This window comes from Thermobia domestica, chromosome 11, assembly GCF_964235325.1.
Source record: "Thermobia domestica chromosome 11, izTheDome1.hap1.1, whole genome shotgun sequence".
Taxonomy (NCBI): domain Eukaryota; kingdom Metazoa; phylum Arthropoda; class Insecta; order Zygentoma; family Lepismatidae; genus Thermobia; species Thermobia domestica.
Genome location: NC_137464.1, coordinates 124,978,358 through 124,996,896, shown reverse-complemented (window position 1 = coordinate 124,996,896; position 18,539 = coordinate 124,978,358). Strand labels below are relative to the sequence as shown.

General features: G+C 38.5%; 1 protein-coding gene across 1 annotated transcript in view; it reads left to right on the top strand.

The window, feature by feature from the left end:
* atl (atlastin GTPase) overlaps positions 1 to 18,539 on the top strand; it is a 125,617-nt gene that overhangs the window by 68,906 nt on the left and 38,172 nt on the right. The window contains exons 3-6 of the mRNA XM_081732557.1: positions 6,910 to 7,015; positions 7,885 to 8,272; positions 10,156 to 10,354; positions 15,932 to 16,070. Of these exons, the coding sequence (XP_081588683.1) occupies positions 6,910 to 7,015; positions 7,885 to 8,272; positions 10,156 to 10,354; positions 15,932 to 16,070 (832 nt within the window). The remainder of the gene's footprint in view (positions 1 to 6,909; positions 7,016 to 7,884; positions 8,273 to 10,155; positions 10,355 to 15,931; positions 16,071 to 18,539) is intronic.

Genomic DNA, 18,539 nt, shown 5'->3' with positions numbered 1-18,539 from the left:
ATGCCATTTGCAAACCGTATACATTTAATAATTCTGCTTCCTACCGAAATAGCGTCTTCATTATGTAGGCTCTTTTTCACTATCTCTTCTAGATAGATACTAAATAATGTGGACGAGAGACAACATCCCTGTTGAACTCCCTCTCCAGTTGCACATTCCTTTGTTATTTCTTCCCCTATTCTAACACTTACTTGGTTTATATATAAGTTTCTTATGTGTCTTTCGAATTTCCCGATTTCAATCCAAACTTTTGTAGGACTCCGAAAACCCTTTTCTAGGTCAATAAATAAACGTACACTTTTTTTCTCCTATAAACCTTTCACTCATTATCCTGAATAAGCCACTTGTGTATCTACTTCTAAACCGGAACTGTTCCTCATCAACTTTATTTGCTCTTCCATAACCTTCTGTTCAATATTCGAAATATAATTTTTGCTTCACACGTTACGAGTTGTATAGTCGACTAATAGCTGAATAGTCTTCACATATCTCTGGGTTCAATTTCTTAGCCAACGGTATCATTATCGTCTTCAGGAAATCATTTTCCATTCTTCTGTTTCATATATTTCGTTACAGAGACGGAACAATTCTTTCTTTTCTTTGTCTCTGATATCCTTAATGAATTCAATTGGTATATTATAGGGATGGCCAAATTATCCGGAATTTTTAAATCCGGAAATTTTCCGAATTCCGAAAACTTTCCTATTTTACTTTCCGGATTCCGGAAAGTAAAAATTCCGCAATTGGTTATCTCTAGTATATTACATATATCCCAGTTGTCTTTTCATTCCTAATTTCGCCGTCTATATGGTTGTCATTTATAATAACAAGCGTGGCACTTAGGTGCATGAATCAATATATTTATTTATTTTCTTTACAGGATGACAAAACAATTTCTCTACAGGGTTCAATAAAGTGAATTTGGTAATAGTAGACATGAATATAAGCAAATAATGTGTAATAAACATGAGATGAAAGCAACACCATTTTTACATGGAAGATGTTGAAAAATCAGCGAAGTCGCTAACATAATGTCGAATATCTCCGAACGCAAAACATTACACAAAAAGTCACACCCAACAAATGCAATAATCAGACGAGAGCTGAGCAGTCGCCACTCGATGCCCAACGAAAAATAGGTACCAGGTACAAGAAAAGCAGGAAATACGCAAAATAGCGAGTGAACAGAGTTACAAACAGCGACAATGTACGAACAGGAACGCCCAAGATCCGCACGAAACGGGATTATGATTTTTTTTTTTCTTTTTGTGCTCTCCCACCAGGAATAGAATCCGGAACCACGTGCACCAATGTCATACTCGCTAGCCACTAGACCAATGGAGGACGAAGTTGTGAGCAGCGCCGAATTCAGCAGCAGCAGAAGAAGAGAGAGATCTAGTTAGCGAAATATCATATGTTACTACCCCCTTAATAACTACTACATCCCACGGGACCCATAAAACACTGCTATTCCATGAAGAACGTATAGCGAGTGTTGCAAATCACACACAGAATACGTCCTCCGGACTGAGGCACGATAGCGAGAAATGCAGCTACGTAAGAACAGGGGCAGTGTGTCCATGGAGCGTTGCGCGTTGTAGGTGGGTTCACGAAAACACTATAGTATAGATAAGTTTGGGGTGAGCTTACAAAGTGAAGTGGTACAATGAATAATGAAAAGTCTACTGAACTGACAGTCACAGCAGATGTTCCAAGTGTTTCGTCTTTTTTTTTTATTATTATTTTTATTTGGTAACTATTTTTTTAGTTGGAAAGAATAAAGTTATAGTAAAGAGGAGACGAGTTTTAGGGTAGCATAGTGTCCCACATTGTTAAACTGTATTTTTAATTTAACTAGTTTTTAATTTTTACAAATTTAGAGGACCCGTTTATGAAAAGTATGACTTCCATTACCAAAAATGAAATTTTATTAGGCTATTGAATATTAATTTTTACATAACCTTTACCACAAAATTATTTACAATAAAATCTGTTTTATTATTTTAAAATCTTGATTAGCAGTAGACCTGCAGTTCTGTTTTTATGTGAGCTTCTATTTTGATAAAATAGATATTGTTGTTAACAAAAGATAAACTTACAAAAGAAATATCTTTGCCATCCTGTCCCTTCTAAATCCAGTAATTAAACTATTACCAAGAGCAGCCTAGCGTATAGTCAATGTAAATCTGCCTAACACTCCCTTCCAAAAAGACCTCTTCAATACCTCTCTTAAAAACTTATATAAACCCTTCTTTTCACTTTTACACCCTTCATTTGTAGAACGGTACCTGTTTTTAGTTTTGCATTCTTTTCTTAACCTAAAACTATTTTAAAATTAAAAACTGTCCTGTTATTCTTAAATAAACATTTTAGATACAAGATCTCAACAGGTAAACATGTCCTACATTTTAAAAGTTGTACCTAGATTAAAGAAAATCGTTTTTTAGTTTTCTTTTTTTTCTTTTTCTTTTTTTTTTAAAATAAACTGCACAATATCATTACAAAAGTGTTCTCCATGTGACGTCGTATCAGCGAGTGGCGTTCACGTTCGATAACCTGTACCTGAATAGTTTCACACACATTGGTGTAGGATCTAGCACAGGTTCGACGTACACGAATGTATTCAGATAAACCCACCCGTAATAATCGAGTTGATTCAGGTCCGGCAATCGTGCCGGCCGTCGGCGAGGACCACCTTTACCTATATCCACGTGCCAGGTTCTTCCACGTCAAATGCCGACGAATAGGCCTGGTAAGCGGGAGCCCTGTTGTGCATTAGCCACATAAAACGTTGTACGTCCAGCAGTGTGCGTCAGGTAATACGTTTGGCCCAAAGAAATTGTCACTTAACGTGGCGGCCTGCAGATTATACGGAATTGATGATGGTAGCTGTGGACACATGCGGTTGAATGATTTCCGTCACTGAGTTATCAGTAGAGTGTTCTAATTTAATATTTATTTGATCGGCAAGTGATCGAAATAAATCTGGTTGATTATTGGAGCGAAGCTCTTCTTTACTTGACTTAGGCGTTCATTTGTCCGTATACTTCTCCGAGATGTCTGAACCGTTCTTAGCCACACTTGATATGATGATTCGAGAGAGCACAATGAGTGTTGTAGGGGGTCGCATGTCTCGATTGGACATAACCATTCAGGAATAATCACCGAAAAACGGGATGCCAATTGACTTAAAATTGGAAAAGCATTTGGTACATGAATTCTCATTGTAACAATGGAAAATTGAATTTTCAGCATTAGAAATACGGTGAAACCCATTTCGTTTTGTCCTGCGAACACAATTTTTCAGAGCATAGCGAGCGAAGCTCCTCTTTACTCGACTTAGGCGTTCGTTTCTCAGAATACTCCTCCTAGGTGCCTGAACCATTCTTAACCAAATGTTGATATGGTGATTCTAGAGCACGCGCTGAGTGTCGTAAGAGGTCGCATGTTGCGATCGGAAATAGAGTTGAGGAATAATTTCTGAAAAATGAGATGCCCATAGAGTTAACCCTGCAAAAACATTTGGCGGGCGAATTCTCATTGTAAACAATAGAAAATAAAATTTTCAGCATTAAAAACAGGACAAAGCGTTTTTGTTTTGTTCTGCGAACATAGTTTTCAAAGGCATTATCCTTTTCGCTGATATGCCAAATTCAACTATTTGCATGTCGTATTCGTTCACGAAAACAATCGATGCACTAAAAAATCCTGTGTATCTAATATAAATAAAAGTTAGTTTGTGTGTCTGCCTGTCTGTGTGCGGCCTGGGGACCAGACGAGTGGACTGAGAGTTACGAAATTTTGGTCACGGATACCTTGGTCCAGGCCTCAGACCAAAACGAAGCATTTTTGTCAAAATTAGAACCAGGGGGATCTCGGGGGGGGGGGCGTTTACCGGGACGTGTAAAAGTAGTAGAAAATGACCGATATTAGTGCCAAATAGTGTTAACGGTCGCTGAGATCAATGGTGAAACTCCGATCGCTTTAACTTCCAAATTCACCCCATTCGGCTACGGGCCGGGGGTCAACGGGGGGGGGGGGGAGATACCGAGACACGTAAAAATAATCCAAAATAACCGATATTAGTGTCAAATCTATAGTTTCGCGGTCGTTGAGATGAATGGCGATACTCCCCCAAGCGTTGACTTCCAAATACATCCCCCACGGGCTGGGGGCCAGAGGCATTTTTTTTTTAATTTCTTTTTCAAAATTCGAACCAGAGAGTTTCAGAGTGCGTTTACCGGGATATGTAAAAGTAGTAGAAAATAACTGATATTTTTGTCCTTTCGTTGTTCAGTTTGTTTACATAGATATTTTATCTAACCCATGCGAAGAATGGATTTGAGCTAGTAATCAATAAAGGTGGATCGCTTCGCTCCAAATACGCAATTATCGCATAGCCCTATATAGTTTTATATACTTAGTTTCAGATGTCTTGTTATGCTCAATACGTCTTCAATGTGGTTATTTGTAGCTCTTTTAGCCGGTTGCTTTGTGTTGTTATGTTACAATAATCTATTGTTCATCTCGCAAAAAAAAAAAAATAAAATAAAATAAAATAAAATAAAATAAAAAAAAATAATAAAAAATGTACGTAAATAATACCTACTACCCGGTGATCACCATTTCATAAACGTTGTATAAATATGTGTAATTTATCTGTATTATCTTATATTCGTTGTATATACCCCTAATTCGTTTGCTTTGAAATTCATTATTTGAATAAATCTTACAGAATTACCTGTAAGTTATTTATTATAGATTAATTAAACTGTTCTGTAATTGTATAAATAGAGTAATGTACATTCATGTCCAAAATTATTGTCGTATGTCTATAAATATGTTGTAGGAATATAATTTGATAACGAAATCGCCCGGTATTTCTTATAATGTTAGTATATGTATAATCGGCAAAGACATGTATGTGGCAAATTTCATGTCAAAAGAGCAGTAAATAAGAACAATAAAAAGAAAATAAATCTTTCTTGTCCATTTAGCAACATTTTGTTTCGCTCACTCTAATTTTGGTATTTATAATTCTTTTCCTATAAAATTTACCACAAATACACATTTCCCGATTATACACATAGTATCAGTATTAAAAGTACCCTGCCAAATAATTATCAAATTATATTCTTACAAGAAGACAATTGTAGATATGCGACAATCATTTTGGACATGAGTGTACATATCTAGCGTAAAAATTGTGTGTATTAATGGAGTGCTTGATGTGAAGACGAGTTCATTAATTCAAAACTTAACATATCTCCTTACCAAAACTTTTACATCGGCCATTTAAAGCATTTTGAAATAACGTTTGTTCTTCTGTTTAGCTAGTGTAGCATTTATGCACTTTCCGCCTACAACATTATAGATTATTTACAGACGGTACATGTTTTATATTTTCGGTATCACCTTTTTCTCACTTCTACATTCTCCGCGGATGTTAAGATTATGCAGCTTTTGTCAATTGTGATTGTAGGAGCAGATCGTTCGTAGCGCTGGTTTAGGTCTGCAGTCAGTTGTGCCGCGTTAGCTATATGGTTCTTTGTGGTAGATTTCTTCAATATTTAGCGATCCGTTTCACTTAAGGTTGACTTCCGTCCACTAATTTTCTTCTCTGATTATGATTCCCATGAGTTTCTGTATGTATGGAGAACGTTGCTTCTGATACAGACTGAAGATGAGGAAGTTTGAAATAATGATCCAGATTCCTGGTGTAACTCCAGGCTTTACTACGATGGGGAACTTACGCATTATGAGCCCAGTGCCACCATCCAAAGAAGATTCGATGACCACGATACGCCTGCTTTACCGAAAACAAAAGCTTTCCTTTGTCAATTACTGGTTGGTACAATTTCGAAATTTGCTTACTTCCTTTTCCCACTATTAAACACCTGCCTTGCATTAATACCTGCATTTGCAATCATTTCTGCTAAAATTAGTTGTGGGATATGTCTCGCGCGATTGGCCGGAGCCCATCCCCCAGTCATACCTACTGATATAGTGATACCGATTAAAATACTACCGGCATGTCCAGTATCGACTCCGGATCATTTAAAGCAAACTTCCCCCACCAACGATTTACGAATGCGTTCCAACATCACCGGCTATCGAATCCCATCGTTTGACTCCAGTCCGGCAGAATCCAACTCATTGTGAGATCTTCCTGAAATTAGAAATGGGCTCGGGTCCCAGCTCTTCCTACCTCATGTGGCATAGACACCAACCACGTGTCTTGCTAAACCCAATGACACAGACAATTTACCCATTTGAGAATGGGACGAACCTTTCTTCATCCCGCAGTTGTTGCTCTCGATACTCTTGCACATTGACAGTCTTGGATACACTTGCTGCTCCAACCAACCGCGAACCTATAAATAACCCTCTTGGAAAATTAGCGTGGTCATTCATTTCGCACCCCGAATATCTCACCTATTGCAAAAACGAGTCCATACTGTGTTGCTTCGTATTCATAATGACCCAGCACTAATACAAGGCAATGATAATTAAAGCCCAGAATTAATGGCAAAATGCCATAAGTGCCATTATTACCATTTTCATGATATTTTCACGAAAAGTGCAATTTCACAATTTAGAAGCAATTTGTTGCCATTGTCACGGGTTTTCTCTTCCACTACTCTTTATTTACTCATGAATGACAGCATACCACAGATCTGAGTCTCACTTATCTGGCCAAGCGATCTCGGTGTCTGATAATAACTGGTCTATTCCCGTTGGAATGGGCAGGGATGCTAGTGCGAATTCAGTTCTTGGAATTTTGAAGCAGTGTTCGGTTCGGTTTCAGTAGACAAACGAAGATGCTTACTTTCAAGAAGTAGTCAGGTGGGCAGTTATTGTGAATCTTAGACGTGCGTGGTACAGAACTGGTATTTATGTGCGTTTCAGTATTTCAAGATACCGAAAGTTGGTCTTTATAGACAACAGAAGTTGGAAAAATGTGAGAGTGAGTTCGGGCGTTCTGTGTTTTCAACAGGCGGTTCTGTACTGTTCCGTAAGTTATGTGAAACTGTGGTTTCCGCTGAAAAGCGTTATTTAGTAACACCATATAAGCACTGCAAAACACAATTCTGCAAGGACACGCAAATCAGCTGGTTAAAAAGGTTCAAAATCTTCTTGGAACAGTTACGAATTCCGCTTCGCGTACTCACAGTTTGCGAATGATCTGTGTGAAGCTCTAATTAACGCGGACATTCCTTTATGGAAGTTAGAAAATGTTTCCTTTAGAAACTTTCTCGAAAAATACACAAAGCAAAAAGTTCCAAGTGAATCATCTTTGAGAAAGACTTACGTTGATAGCGGGTACAGCAGAACTATTCACGATATCCGTAAAAGTGTTGCTGACAAAAATATATGGATTTCAATTGAAACTTGCGGTATTCTAGGACGTTCCATTGCCAACGTTGTAATTGGAACTTTGGGAGGTTAAGAAGGCACACAAACATTGTTGATTGCATCAGAAGTTCTGGAAAAAGTAAAAGTCACGGCAATTGCACAGGTTTTTACAAAATCGCTGAGTATTCTGTGGCCAGAATGTGTAAAATACGATAAGGTCCATCTTTTTGTCACAGACGGAGCTGCACACATGAAAAGTACAGCAAAAGCCCTTAAGGTTCTATTCCCATGCATGCTGCATGTCACCTGTCTGGCACAAGCGCTACATAGAATTGCAGAGGAAGTTCGTTCTCATTTTCCTGACGTTGACCTTCTTGTGTCTAATGTGAACAAGGTATTTCTGAAAGCTCCTTCGCGAACAAGTGCGTTTCGCGAATTAGCCTCTGAACTTCCGCTTCCACCACAGCCTGTCTTAACGAAATGGGGCATGAATTACAGGTGTTCTCTATTATGCTAACAACTTTGAAGCTATCAAAAGAATCATTGATACTTTTGATGAGGATGATGCATCTTCAGTTAAGGTTGCTCAAAGTTTGCTTAAGAAGAATTCCTTGAATAAGGACTTAGTCTTTATTGCAACACATTTTGCAAAGTTACCAGATGTTATTGCCAAGCTTGAAAAAGAAAAGAAAAAGAAAACAGACTCTCTCGCTAGTTCTCTGAAAATCTTCAATGAAACTCTCAGCGATCTGAGTGTTGTGCGTGGTGACAAGGGCGAGTACATTCGGCGTAAGTGTGATCGTGTTGTAAGTGCTAATCCAGATTTGGGAAAATTGAACATCGCCAATGTTATGGAAGGTGATGCTGATACAACTGTTGACAGTGACATGGATCCTTCCCAAATTAGATGTTTCAAGTATGCTTCAGTGACATCTGTAGATCATTTTCACATCTAAAGCGAATTCTTTGTGACAGGAGACAAAGTCTTTCCTTTGAAAATCGTAAAAAGATTAATAATTTCAGAGAACAAAAATATGATAAACTTTTCATAAGTGAAAATAAACTGCTTGTGTAGTGTAAAATGACTTCACTTTAGTATTTCTTGTGCTTTGAATGTTTGTTCTAATATGTGAATAAGATGTGATAGTGTTATTAAGTTATTGTTTCATGTTACAGAAGGCTGTTTCAGCCTTATGATAGTGAAGTACAGACCCGTGCCCTAGGGGTAAAACCCCCGTTTCCACCAGCGATCATGTTCGATGTGAGAGCCCCGTTGGTGAACGATTGCACGACATCGTAGTTTCCACTGAAGGAGACCTCTGTTGAGCACTGTCTGATCCAAATTCGCCCACCCCTACTTGCACACTTTCCAAAGGCCACCAAGTATGGTCGGACGACGCTTATTGATGTTCCGTTTGAGGAGACAGAAAGCACAGAAGTCCATAGGGGATGCATCTGGTGACTTGACGGGGATGTCTCGAAATGGGATAACCTTTACACCTGTCTCCTGTTCCATACGTGTCATGTAGGTCACCGTTCGTTTGGCAGTATGGCTCTGGCCTTGTCCTGGTGGATGAACACACTGTCAGTGTCATTGCCATACAGAGCCGGGGCATGTTGGCGATAGATGGGTTCCAGTACATGTTCTATATAATACGCTGCATTCACGTTTACATTTGATGACACCCGGTGTATCGGAAGCTTTCCTTTTGCACAGAAACCCGTCACTACCATAAATCCCTTTGCAAAACGCTCCTTGCAGGAGCGAACCCACTTTGCATGATCGGTTCCATCACTGCGGCGGTAATAAATTGCACGCATTTGCTGGAATCCTGTCAAATAGACCCATGCTTCATCTGAGGTGATCACATAACGCCATTTGTCACCTGCCAGGTAACCTTCATACAGCCTTTTGCATGCCACCCACCGTTCTGCGATGTGCATTGGCTTCAGAACATGGACCCGCCGCTTGTGTGCACTTCTGAGTCCCAAATTGTCACGTATGATTCGGTGTACAGTTGCAGTTGATCGTCCAACATGCCTCGCTATGTCACGTTGAGTGGGTGGATTCTCCTGGGTCACAAACCGGCGGACCTTGGCAATGACGTCTTGACTGCGTTGTAGAGCCGGCTGCTTCTTTTTGCCCCTTTTGACGACGCATGGCAATTGTTTGCTCTAGGTTTGCGTTGCGATGGATGGCTGCATTAATTCCCTTATCAGACACTGTGAAACCTTTCTTCGTGCACTGCGTTCTTATTCGGCTATAGCTGTAGCCTATATCAAAAAGTGCTACGATGTAGCCCTCCCAAAATGGGTCGATTTTCGGCGACATTCTGCTCACACACGTATCTCCTCTGCATGGCTTGTACACAAGTGTCTAGCTACTCCGTACTGCGTGCGTCACGTTGCTGACGCGAAACTAGCGCCTCTGGTGGTGACTGCAAATTGCTACCATAAGGATGAAAGAGCCTTCTGTACTACTGAAGAATGGCGAATGAATTGTTAGATGTCGTCCCTTCACGGGTTGCGCAAGTTTCCAGGATTTTAAGTGGTAAGTACAAAGTGCAAAATGAAACATTTTATTCGATTAGTAAACGGATTATAGCCTATTATAGCTTTTACATATTTTAGTATCTATTTTTTCCCCAAAGTTCGTGATTGCTTGTTTATTTTATTTTGCCATTTTACCTGTCATCTTTGGAGTTTATTTTGCAATTTTGCCAGCCATTTTCGGGCTTTTATTTCGCCATTAATTCCGAGCTTTAATGATAATACACAAATTTTCAGTGGTACTAATTAACAAAGATGGTGTGTTTCCATTATTTTGACAACTTTCTCCTTTTTACAGTTATTTACAGAATATGGTAGACTAGCTTTAGAAGACTGCTCTACAAAACCCTTCCAAAAGTTGCAGTTTCTTGTTCGTGATTGGAGTTTTCCATATGAAGCAGAGTATGGTGCAGAGGGTGGCAAAATAATATTAAACAGGAGATTACAGGTGAGTTTCTGCCTAGTTAACCAAAGTTCCTGACACACGGCAAAGCTACTTCTTTTTTTAAATAATAATAGTAATAATTGGTTAGATCCTGTTATGATTATACTTAAGATATGTTCGTTATTTAAGTATAGTTCAACTGAGAACATATGGAGAAGGCTGGGGTTAGAAATAATTTATTTTCAAGTATTGTAAAAGCATGCGAATATAGCGTTGTAGCAGCAGTAATTTCCCGTTATTTCAGCGTCTCAGACAGCAGCTCTTAACAAACGCCTTCGATGAAAGATTACGTACGTATGTCAGATTTGAAAGTCTATTCATGAAGTGACGTAATCAAAATTGTTTCTTAGCATATCCGTAGTTAACTCCAAATAAGCATCAAATAAATTTGTACGAAAATTGTAAGTAGCACGTTTCCAATAAGAGTTTGACCCCGCAAAGTCATTGTTACTTATGTCCGTAACGAAATTAAATCGAGCCCTCAAAAACAAATGATTGATGATTGTGTTCGTCGATCTGTTCATATGATCACCAGGTGATTTGATTGCACTAATTCTACAGTATTATTAGCGTTTAACGAAGAAGAAAAAAAGTCCAAAGACGGGACATGTAATAATCAATGGATTTTATTGAGGTGAGCAAAATGATATGGATGAGTGGAAGTTTTCGTGAAAATGGATAAAATAATTTCTTTGGGCCGGTTAATGAGGTGAAACTGATCTTGAAATATACTCTCGTTAAGCTCTTTATGATATTGGCAAACGATAATGTAAGTAGTATGGTCAATGAGATCTAGTCTAAAATATATTTTAATTTTTGCTTAACTAAAATATTGTTCAAAGATAACTACATGTATCAGTCGATAGATCATACCCAGTTGCTCAAAGTAACATGCTTGGGAGTAAATTCTCATGTATAGTTCCCGAGAATATCGAGAGAAGAAGTTTTGTAGCTTTAAAAAGTATCTTCGTTGTCAATAAAAATTCAGTTTTTATTTTGCTGCAAGAAATTATTCATTTATTTATTTAGGTGATATATAGCAAAATTCAGTTATTTAGCAGATATGTCTATTGTTTATCTTTTCCTAAGGATAACAGACGCGTGCTTCTTTATGCGCATACAACTTGTAACGAATATTGATTCATACCTTGTAAGTTTAAGGGATTTCTAACAAAAATTCTTGGCGGAATCGATACTATAGCTAAACAGAACATATTGGCAAATATGTTACCTTGTTGTAATAAAATAGTTTAAAATAAAACAGTCTTGGTATTACGAACATAAGTATCCTTTAAAAAATGAAATAAAATACTAAAACAAAACAGAAAGAGTGGATTTTCTTTCTTTTATGATAAACCACCATGGTTCGTGTTATCTTTTTAAACGATATCTAGTTATTTCATAAATATTGTCAGAGATTTTGACCGCCGTATGAGCAAGTGCTGCCATCTCGGTATGGGTATTGTGGGCAAAGTGGATCCCTGAGCTGTTCATTCCACGGTGAGATGCGTGCCAGTGGGAATATGTAACGATGTAGTGAATCGACTACGAGAATTGTGTCACAGTCCTAGCGCTACACAAAGGGAGTATGCCACCACCACCGGATCTTCGCCACCCTGAAACTCCTGCAAATCAGTGAACGATTTGTCTATCGCACCATCCAGCGTTACAATGAAACGAGAAGTTTCAGTAACCAGCAGCATAGTGGTAGACCGCGCACATTGAGAACACCAAGGTAGTTAAAGTCATAGTTGCAAGGATTCGGCGAAACCCTATCAGGACGCAATCAATGTCACGAGTGCTTAATAAGGATTTGAGACTCAGCCTACAAACAACGTACATTCTACTTCCTAACTAATGGTTCGCCAGCAAAGAGTGGTGGAAGCCGACTAGAAGCTGTTCGCAATAGAGCAGTCCTTTATGCTCAAAATGACCGTGTGTACGCAGCATCATCATCAGTGCAAAATGCTGAACATGTTTCCAGGGTGGGAAGTTCCCATCTCTCAGCATCAGTTGTGATGTGATGGGGTATGAGCTTCAGCGGCACAAGTCTTTTTTTAAAATTAGGAATGAAGACATAGACTACTGTGTACGAAACCACATTGTTGAAGCCGTCATAGCTCATTGTGAAACCACTGAATACACTATGTTTCTCCAACTAACAGGAATTTGCTAATTTGCTCCCGTACACAAGCTACGGGTCAATGTCCCAGACTTCAGACTTCATTTCAACATCAGACTGGTCCTCCATCAGCCCGGATCTGAACCCGCTCGACCACAAAGTGTAGTCAGTACTTCAACCAATAACCCTCAAGAAGAATGTGTTAGCTAATGTAGATTCTCGGAAGTGCACCCTTGTCAAGGGAGACCGCCACTTCCCCATCGACATTGTTCGTAATTCCATTAACTACAGAAGGTTGGTCCACATTTATGGAAACGATTTTGTGTCCCCTACGCTAGGGCGTAAAGCCGTATTTCCACCAGTGGTTGTGCTCGATATGACGACCCTGACTATAAACTATAGCCCGACACCGAAGTTTCGATTGGAGTAGGCTTCTGTTCAAAGAAATCTTATCAAGTTTGGACCACTCCTCCTTGCTAACTTTCCTCCTTGCGTGGACGACTTAAGGAAATCGCTCGTTTCAAACACCCGAAAGCACAAAAATCCATTGGTGCAGCGTCGGGAGACTTGACAGGGATGTCTAAATATGGGATAGCATGGATTCCAGTTACACGCGCTGTGCGGGCCATGTATGCCACAGTTGTTCGAGCCGTGTGGCTGGCTGCTTTGCGTTGATGAATGAAGACTTTCGACACCTCAGCAACATACAACGACGGAATATGCTGCCGCTATAATGGCTCCAAAACGTGTTGTTGGTATTATGCTGCGTTGATTTTCACATTTCGTGCAACTCTATGCAGGGGAAGTTTTTTCTTTAGGCAAAAACATGCAACCACTATGAAGCCACGGGGGAAACTTTCGCGGCACGTGCGGACAAAATTAGCGTGATTCTTATCATCCTTGGGATGATAGTAAATGGCTCGAACCCGCTTGGAGTTTGACAAATAGATCCAAGCCTCGTCTAACGTGACCACATATTTCCATTTGTTACTCGCTAAATACCGTTCATAGAGCCGTTTGCAATGGACCCTGCGTTCCCGGATGTGTTCGGCTGTGAGTGTGTGAACACGTGGCTTATGCTTCACTTGCAGGCGTAAATCCTGGTTGATTATCCTCTGCACAATTGATTTGGATCTTCTAACATTCTTGGCAATGTCTCTTTGTGGCAGCGGATTCTCTTGGGTCACCAACTTCTGAACTTGTTGAACCACATCCATTGTACGTTTGGAACTGGAGTGTAGTTTTCGTGCCAATGTGCACACACCCGCTTCCTCTGGCTGTGTATTTTTGTTGCTTTTGAGTACATTGGCAATACCCTTCTTGGAAATGAAACCCTTGGACGAACAGTGTTTCACAATTGCACTGTAGCTGTATCCGATGTCGGAAAGAGCTGGTGATGTACCCCTCCCAGAATGGGATCACTTTTGGAGGCATTTTACCCTCGGAGCACTTCACTTCCTGCTACCGAATTATCCACACAACTGGTTTCTGATTGCTCTGCTGTGTTTATTGTCTGTGTGATTCTAGCGCCTCTGGCGGACGTTCCACTTCGTTTCCATAAATGTGAACCGACCTTCTGTGGTGGCTTGCCAGACTTTGGACCTACATCCAGGCTGAAGGTGGACATTTTGGTGCTTTTCACACACTACACTTCCTTATATCATGTTGCAAAAGGATATCAGTATATTGTCAACACTGTTTCTGTGTTTTATTTCCAAACCTCTGACATTATTTATGAAATAACTAAGTATTTTAATATTTTCATTAGCTAACAAGTATTAAATACAGCTATTACTTGGATCATTGAGACTAAAAGCAGAAAATTGTCATTAATTGTATTAATACTCAAATGTACCAGAAACATCGAAGGTGTTTTGTTTGTTGCCAGTAATATTGACAGCTCCTAATACATCAGTGTAGTGTAAACAAGAGTTTGACACGCTTAATGAAGATATTTCAAACGAAACGTGAAAAGGTATAAATGACTTGGGTCGACCATAGATACTGGGAACTCGTCGGAGTAAGAGCAATATTTCAGTCGCGTACACAGTGACCAACAACTAGCCATTCACTGTTCTTACAATTTTACGAAAGAAATATGAAAACAAAAATAAAGCCGGTAGTGGGAATTAATTGGAATAAGGACAGTTTCTTAGTTGCATACAAGGTGACCAAGAATTAGCCATTCACTGCTGTTACAATTTTACAAAATTAATGCGTGAATAACATGAGAGTAAAACAATCATAAACATAAATCCATTCCATTCGATAAAGAGAGAAAAAACTTGACTAAATTCTCACATTTAATATCAGAAACGGAAATTCATTTTTCAGTCCCACTTCTACAGGCATTTTTTACTATTTTTATTTATGTTATGATCATGTATATTGGCTGCAAAAATTCTAAATCAACCATCCTGTGCAGGATAAAATTTGATGTGCTCTGCTAAACAAAAAAAAAAAAAAATATTATTTCAGTTCAGTGAAAATTCACATGTTAATGCGATTGAGAATTGCAATTTTGTTTACGACACTTCTCTGTCTATAACATCAAAGTGAATTCGAAAAACATTACAGAAGCAACACTTGTTACCTGTGTGGTGCGTTGTGGAGTATTTTTATTTATTGATTGATCGATTGATTTTCAATTTAGTATCCCTTTTTAGCAACGATGCTATATGAGACGTGGACCTACAGCTTAACATGTAAACCGAACCACACGAGTTCTAGCCGGGAATCGAACCCACGTCTCCCACACCAAAGGCCCCTAAGCTAACGTATTCTTATTGTGTATAATTTATCTACTCTCAGAAGAATACAAAGGAGTACTAATCTACTTAATTTCGTCTTAAGTGCTGAAAATATTTTTATTTATTTATTTTTCGAATAAAAGAGAAAACACAAATTAAGTAGCGATTCAAGAAATAGTCCAGAGAATAGGACTATATGAATAAGCGAACAGTAATGTTTGCAAAATGTAGCAGCAAAATAATATTGCACAATGCGTAGGTAACAATATTTGCTGTCGTATAAATTAGTGCGTTAAATGCTTACATTGAAGTATTATAACCTAGAGTACATTTTTTTTAAAGGGGAGTAATAAACTAGCTTTGAATGTATGTCTAACACGTTTAAGGAAGCCATTTTGTGAAGTTTTAAATAAACTGAAAAGTTCATGATGGTGTTTTAAAATTGCTTATGTTAAACAGGAAGTACAGTAAGCTGAAGAATTCCACCGCAGTTGAAACTACAGTTCCTCTAAATTTATTTATTTATTTTAATCGCTCTGGAAGTGTTAATAATTAGCTTAAATTTTTGTATTTCAGTTTCAGTGAGAGAAATTGTGAAATACTAATTGGCATGCAGCTAACATCATGTCTATTACTTCTTATTATACGTGCTTTTTGTATTGTTTTTGCATAATATATACAGTATGTATATCTTTTTGCGTATTTTAGGTAACAGATAATCAACATCCAGAATTACAATCATTACGCCGCCATATAAGATCATGTTTTTCGGAAATTTCTTGTTTTCTGATGCCTCATCCAGGCTTGAAAGTGGCAACTCATCCAAATTTTGATGGAAGGCTATGTGGTATGTTTTTTACAATGATAATTACTAGAAAATAAGTGAAAATGAACCAAGAGTTTCCGTAAGCAACTAGCAATTAGATGTTCTAAATTATATTCTTCAGATAAAATAATACTGACCTACTTTATTGGCTAATATGAGATAGTTACATCCATCACGAGTTTGAATGACACCATGATTTTCCTTGGAATGCTGTTAGTAGAGGAAAGGATGGCGTTCATGTCCGGTTTAACCCATTTCGTGAGCAACTAGTCCCGCAAAACAGCCAAATTGGGAGGGTATTGATATCTCGTGCTAATGATTTTGATATCACCGACAGGCGGCCCATTAGGACCTTCCATCCGTAGCAATATTTTTGTTAATTAGCACTAACGGGTAAGTATTGTCCTCTTTAATTTCGTCAATTGATTGTTGTGTTTTGTCAATTCTCCTGTTATATTTTACCATACCTTTCATCACATCATTAACAAGATAGTTTGTTTCCGAGTAAACTCATAACCAATTGCTTTTCCTCATGCTCTTCTTTCTGTAACTTACACTTCCTCATGAAAGGTCCGGAGTTCGATCCCAGCCTCCGCCAAGTGAACTTTGTGGTGGACAAACACCGTGTGCGTGGGTGTTCTCGGGGTTCTCCCGTTTCCTCCCACTTTCTTCATTCCACCATTTCACTCATTTCTCATAATCACCGTCTCCTTTAGCCTAACCGGCATAACCGTGGGACGTAAAACTTAAAGATTTCATTTCATTTTTCATTTTACTTCCTCATGAAATATTCGTACCACCCATCTAGTTTTCTCCATGTTTTACACCCACGTCTTGAATGCTTGTAGTCGTTTTCATCGCTGTTTCGTTTCCTTCCCTTATAGTACAATTCACCACACGTAAAAAAGAAAAAAATATAAATCTTTCCCAACTACCCACAACATATGCGTTTCTTCTGCCTAAAGGCTTCTTTCACCATTCACTTTTTTTTTTATTTTTATGTATGTGTGTTCCCATTTCAGATCTTAAATATGTAATAATGCTAAAACCAATAACCCGTTTTAGTTTCTTCCCTCGAATCTTCACATTCGTCTCAGTTCCCTACTTTCCTATTACCATTGCCAGGTCGGAGTTGTGGTCCTGTAATCCAGCTCTCTTAGAGGCGAGATGGTGTGATGTGGAACCCACTGAGTATCATATATTGTGAGGGTTGATCTTCATGATGGTCTGTGAACCAGCCAACTGCACCAAATTTAAGCTCCGGTCATGGTTCAGAACTCGACTACAGTGTTGCATAAGGACGTAAAACACAAAATATTTGTAATAATACAGGGTGTCTATTGGTCACGAAAGTCATGAATGTCACGAAAAAGACACGAAATTTAGCTTTGGGGTCACGATTTTTTTTTAACTGTACAAATGTAAGTACAGATTGGAAAACTTTGTTCTATAAAACGTCAAAATTCACCACCAAAAATGTCTATGGTCGGGTTTAGACGCTACCAAATCGCAAGCAAAGTACGTTTCTCTCGCTTGGATGAAAATTCGGCCTAATTCGCACCCAAATTTGCTCTTGAAAATGTTAGGAAATTTTATGATTTGATAAAGAAAAGGTCACGAAAAAGTCACGAAATTTGATTTTAGAATTTTAGTAGACACCCTGTAATAATAAACCTCCTGTTACCGTTATTTTAAATCCATATTAGGAAACCAAATACACCTAATTTTCATTTCATCGTCCGAAATCCCGTCTTCCCCATATAGAGTCTTCTTAACTACTACTACTTCTCTTTCAAACTCTTCCAATTATATTTTCCTTTGCCATTTCTTCTATTCGAACTCAAATCCATTGATTCATATCAGTGGGGTCAGGGCCGGATTAAAAGGGGGTCTGTAGCGCCGGGTCTCCAAGTGGCCTTTACTCCGATCAAAATCTCAACTGGCTATAAAAAAAAATCAAAGATCCAATCATAATCATAAAGTAAAATATGCCCAAAAATATGAAACATATTCCCTTAACTTTCCTACTGTACTTTCACAGAAAAGTATTAGGCGAAGTCAGTAGGGGCCACATATTTTTTGTAGCCCCGGGCCTCCAGATGGGTTAATCCAGTCCTGAGTAGGGTATTTAGGATTTTGTTTCGGGGGGGGGGGGGATATGCACAACATGTGAATAAGCACTTATATTTTTCCTTTTAGGTGCCGACAAATTTTAATAAAGTTCATTTTCCTTCTTTTAATATTTGTATAATGACACTTCCAGGTATGAATGCAATTTGACGCAGTTCTTACATGGAATGCAATTTGACAAATTCAGTATCGTTTCTGAACAAAGAGCATAAGAAAATGGAAAGTCAATGAAATTCTTAGAAATAGTAAGAAGGGTTATTCTTGTACGTAGAATACTAATAAATTTATTTCGGGGAGCGGGGCTTGCGCCCGGTAGCCCCCCTAAATGCGCTACTTGTTCATATATTAATATTATTCTGG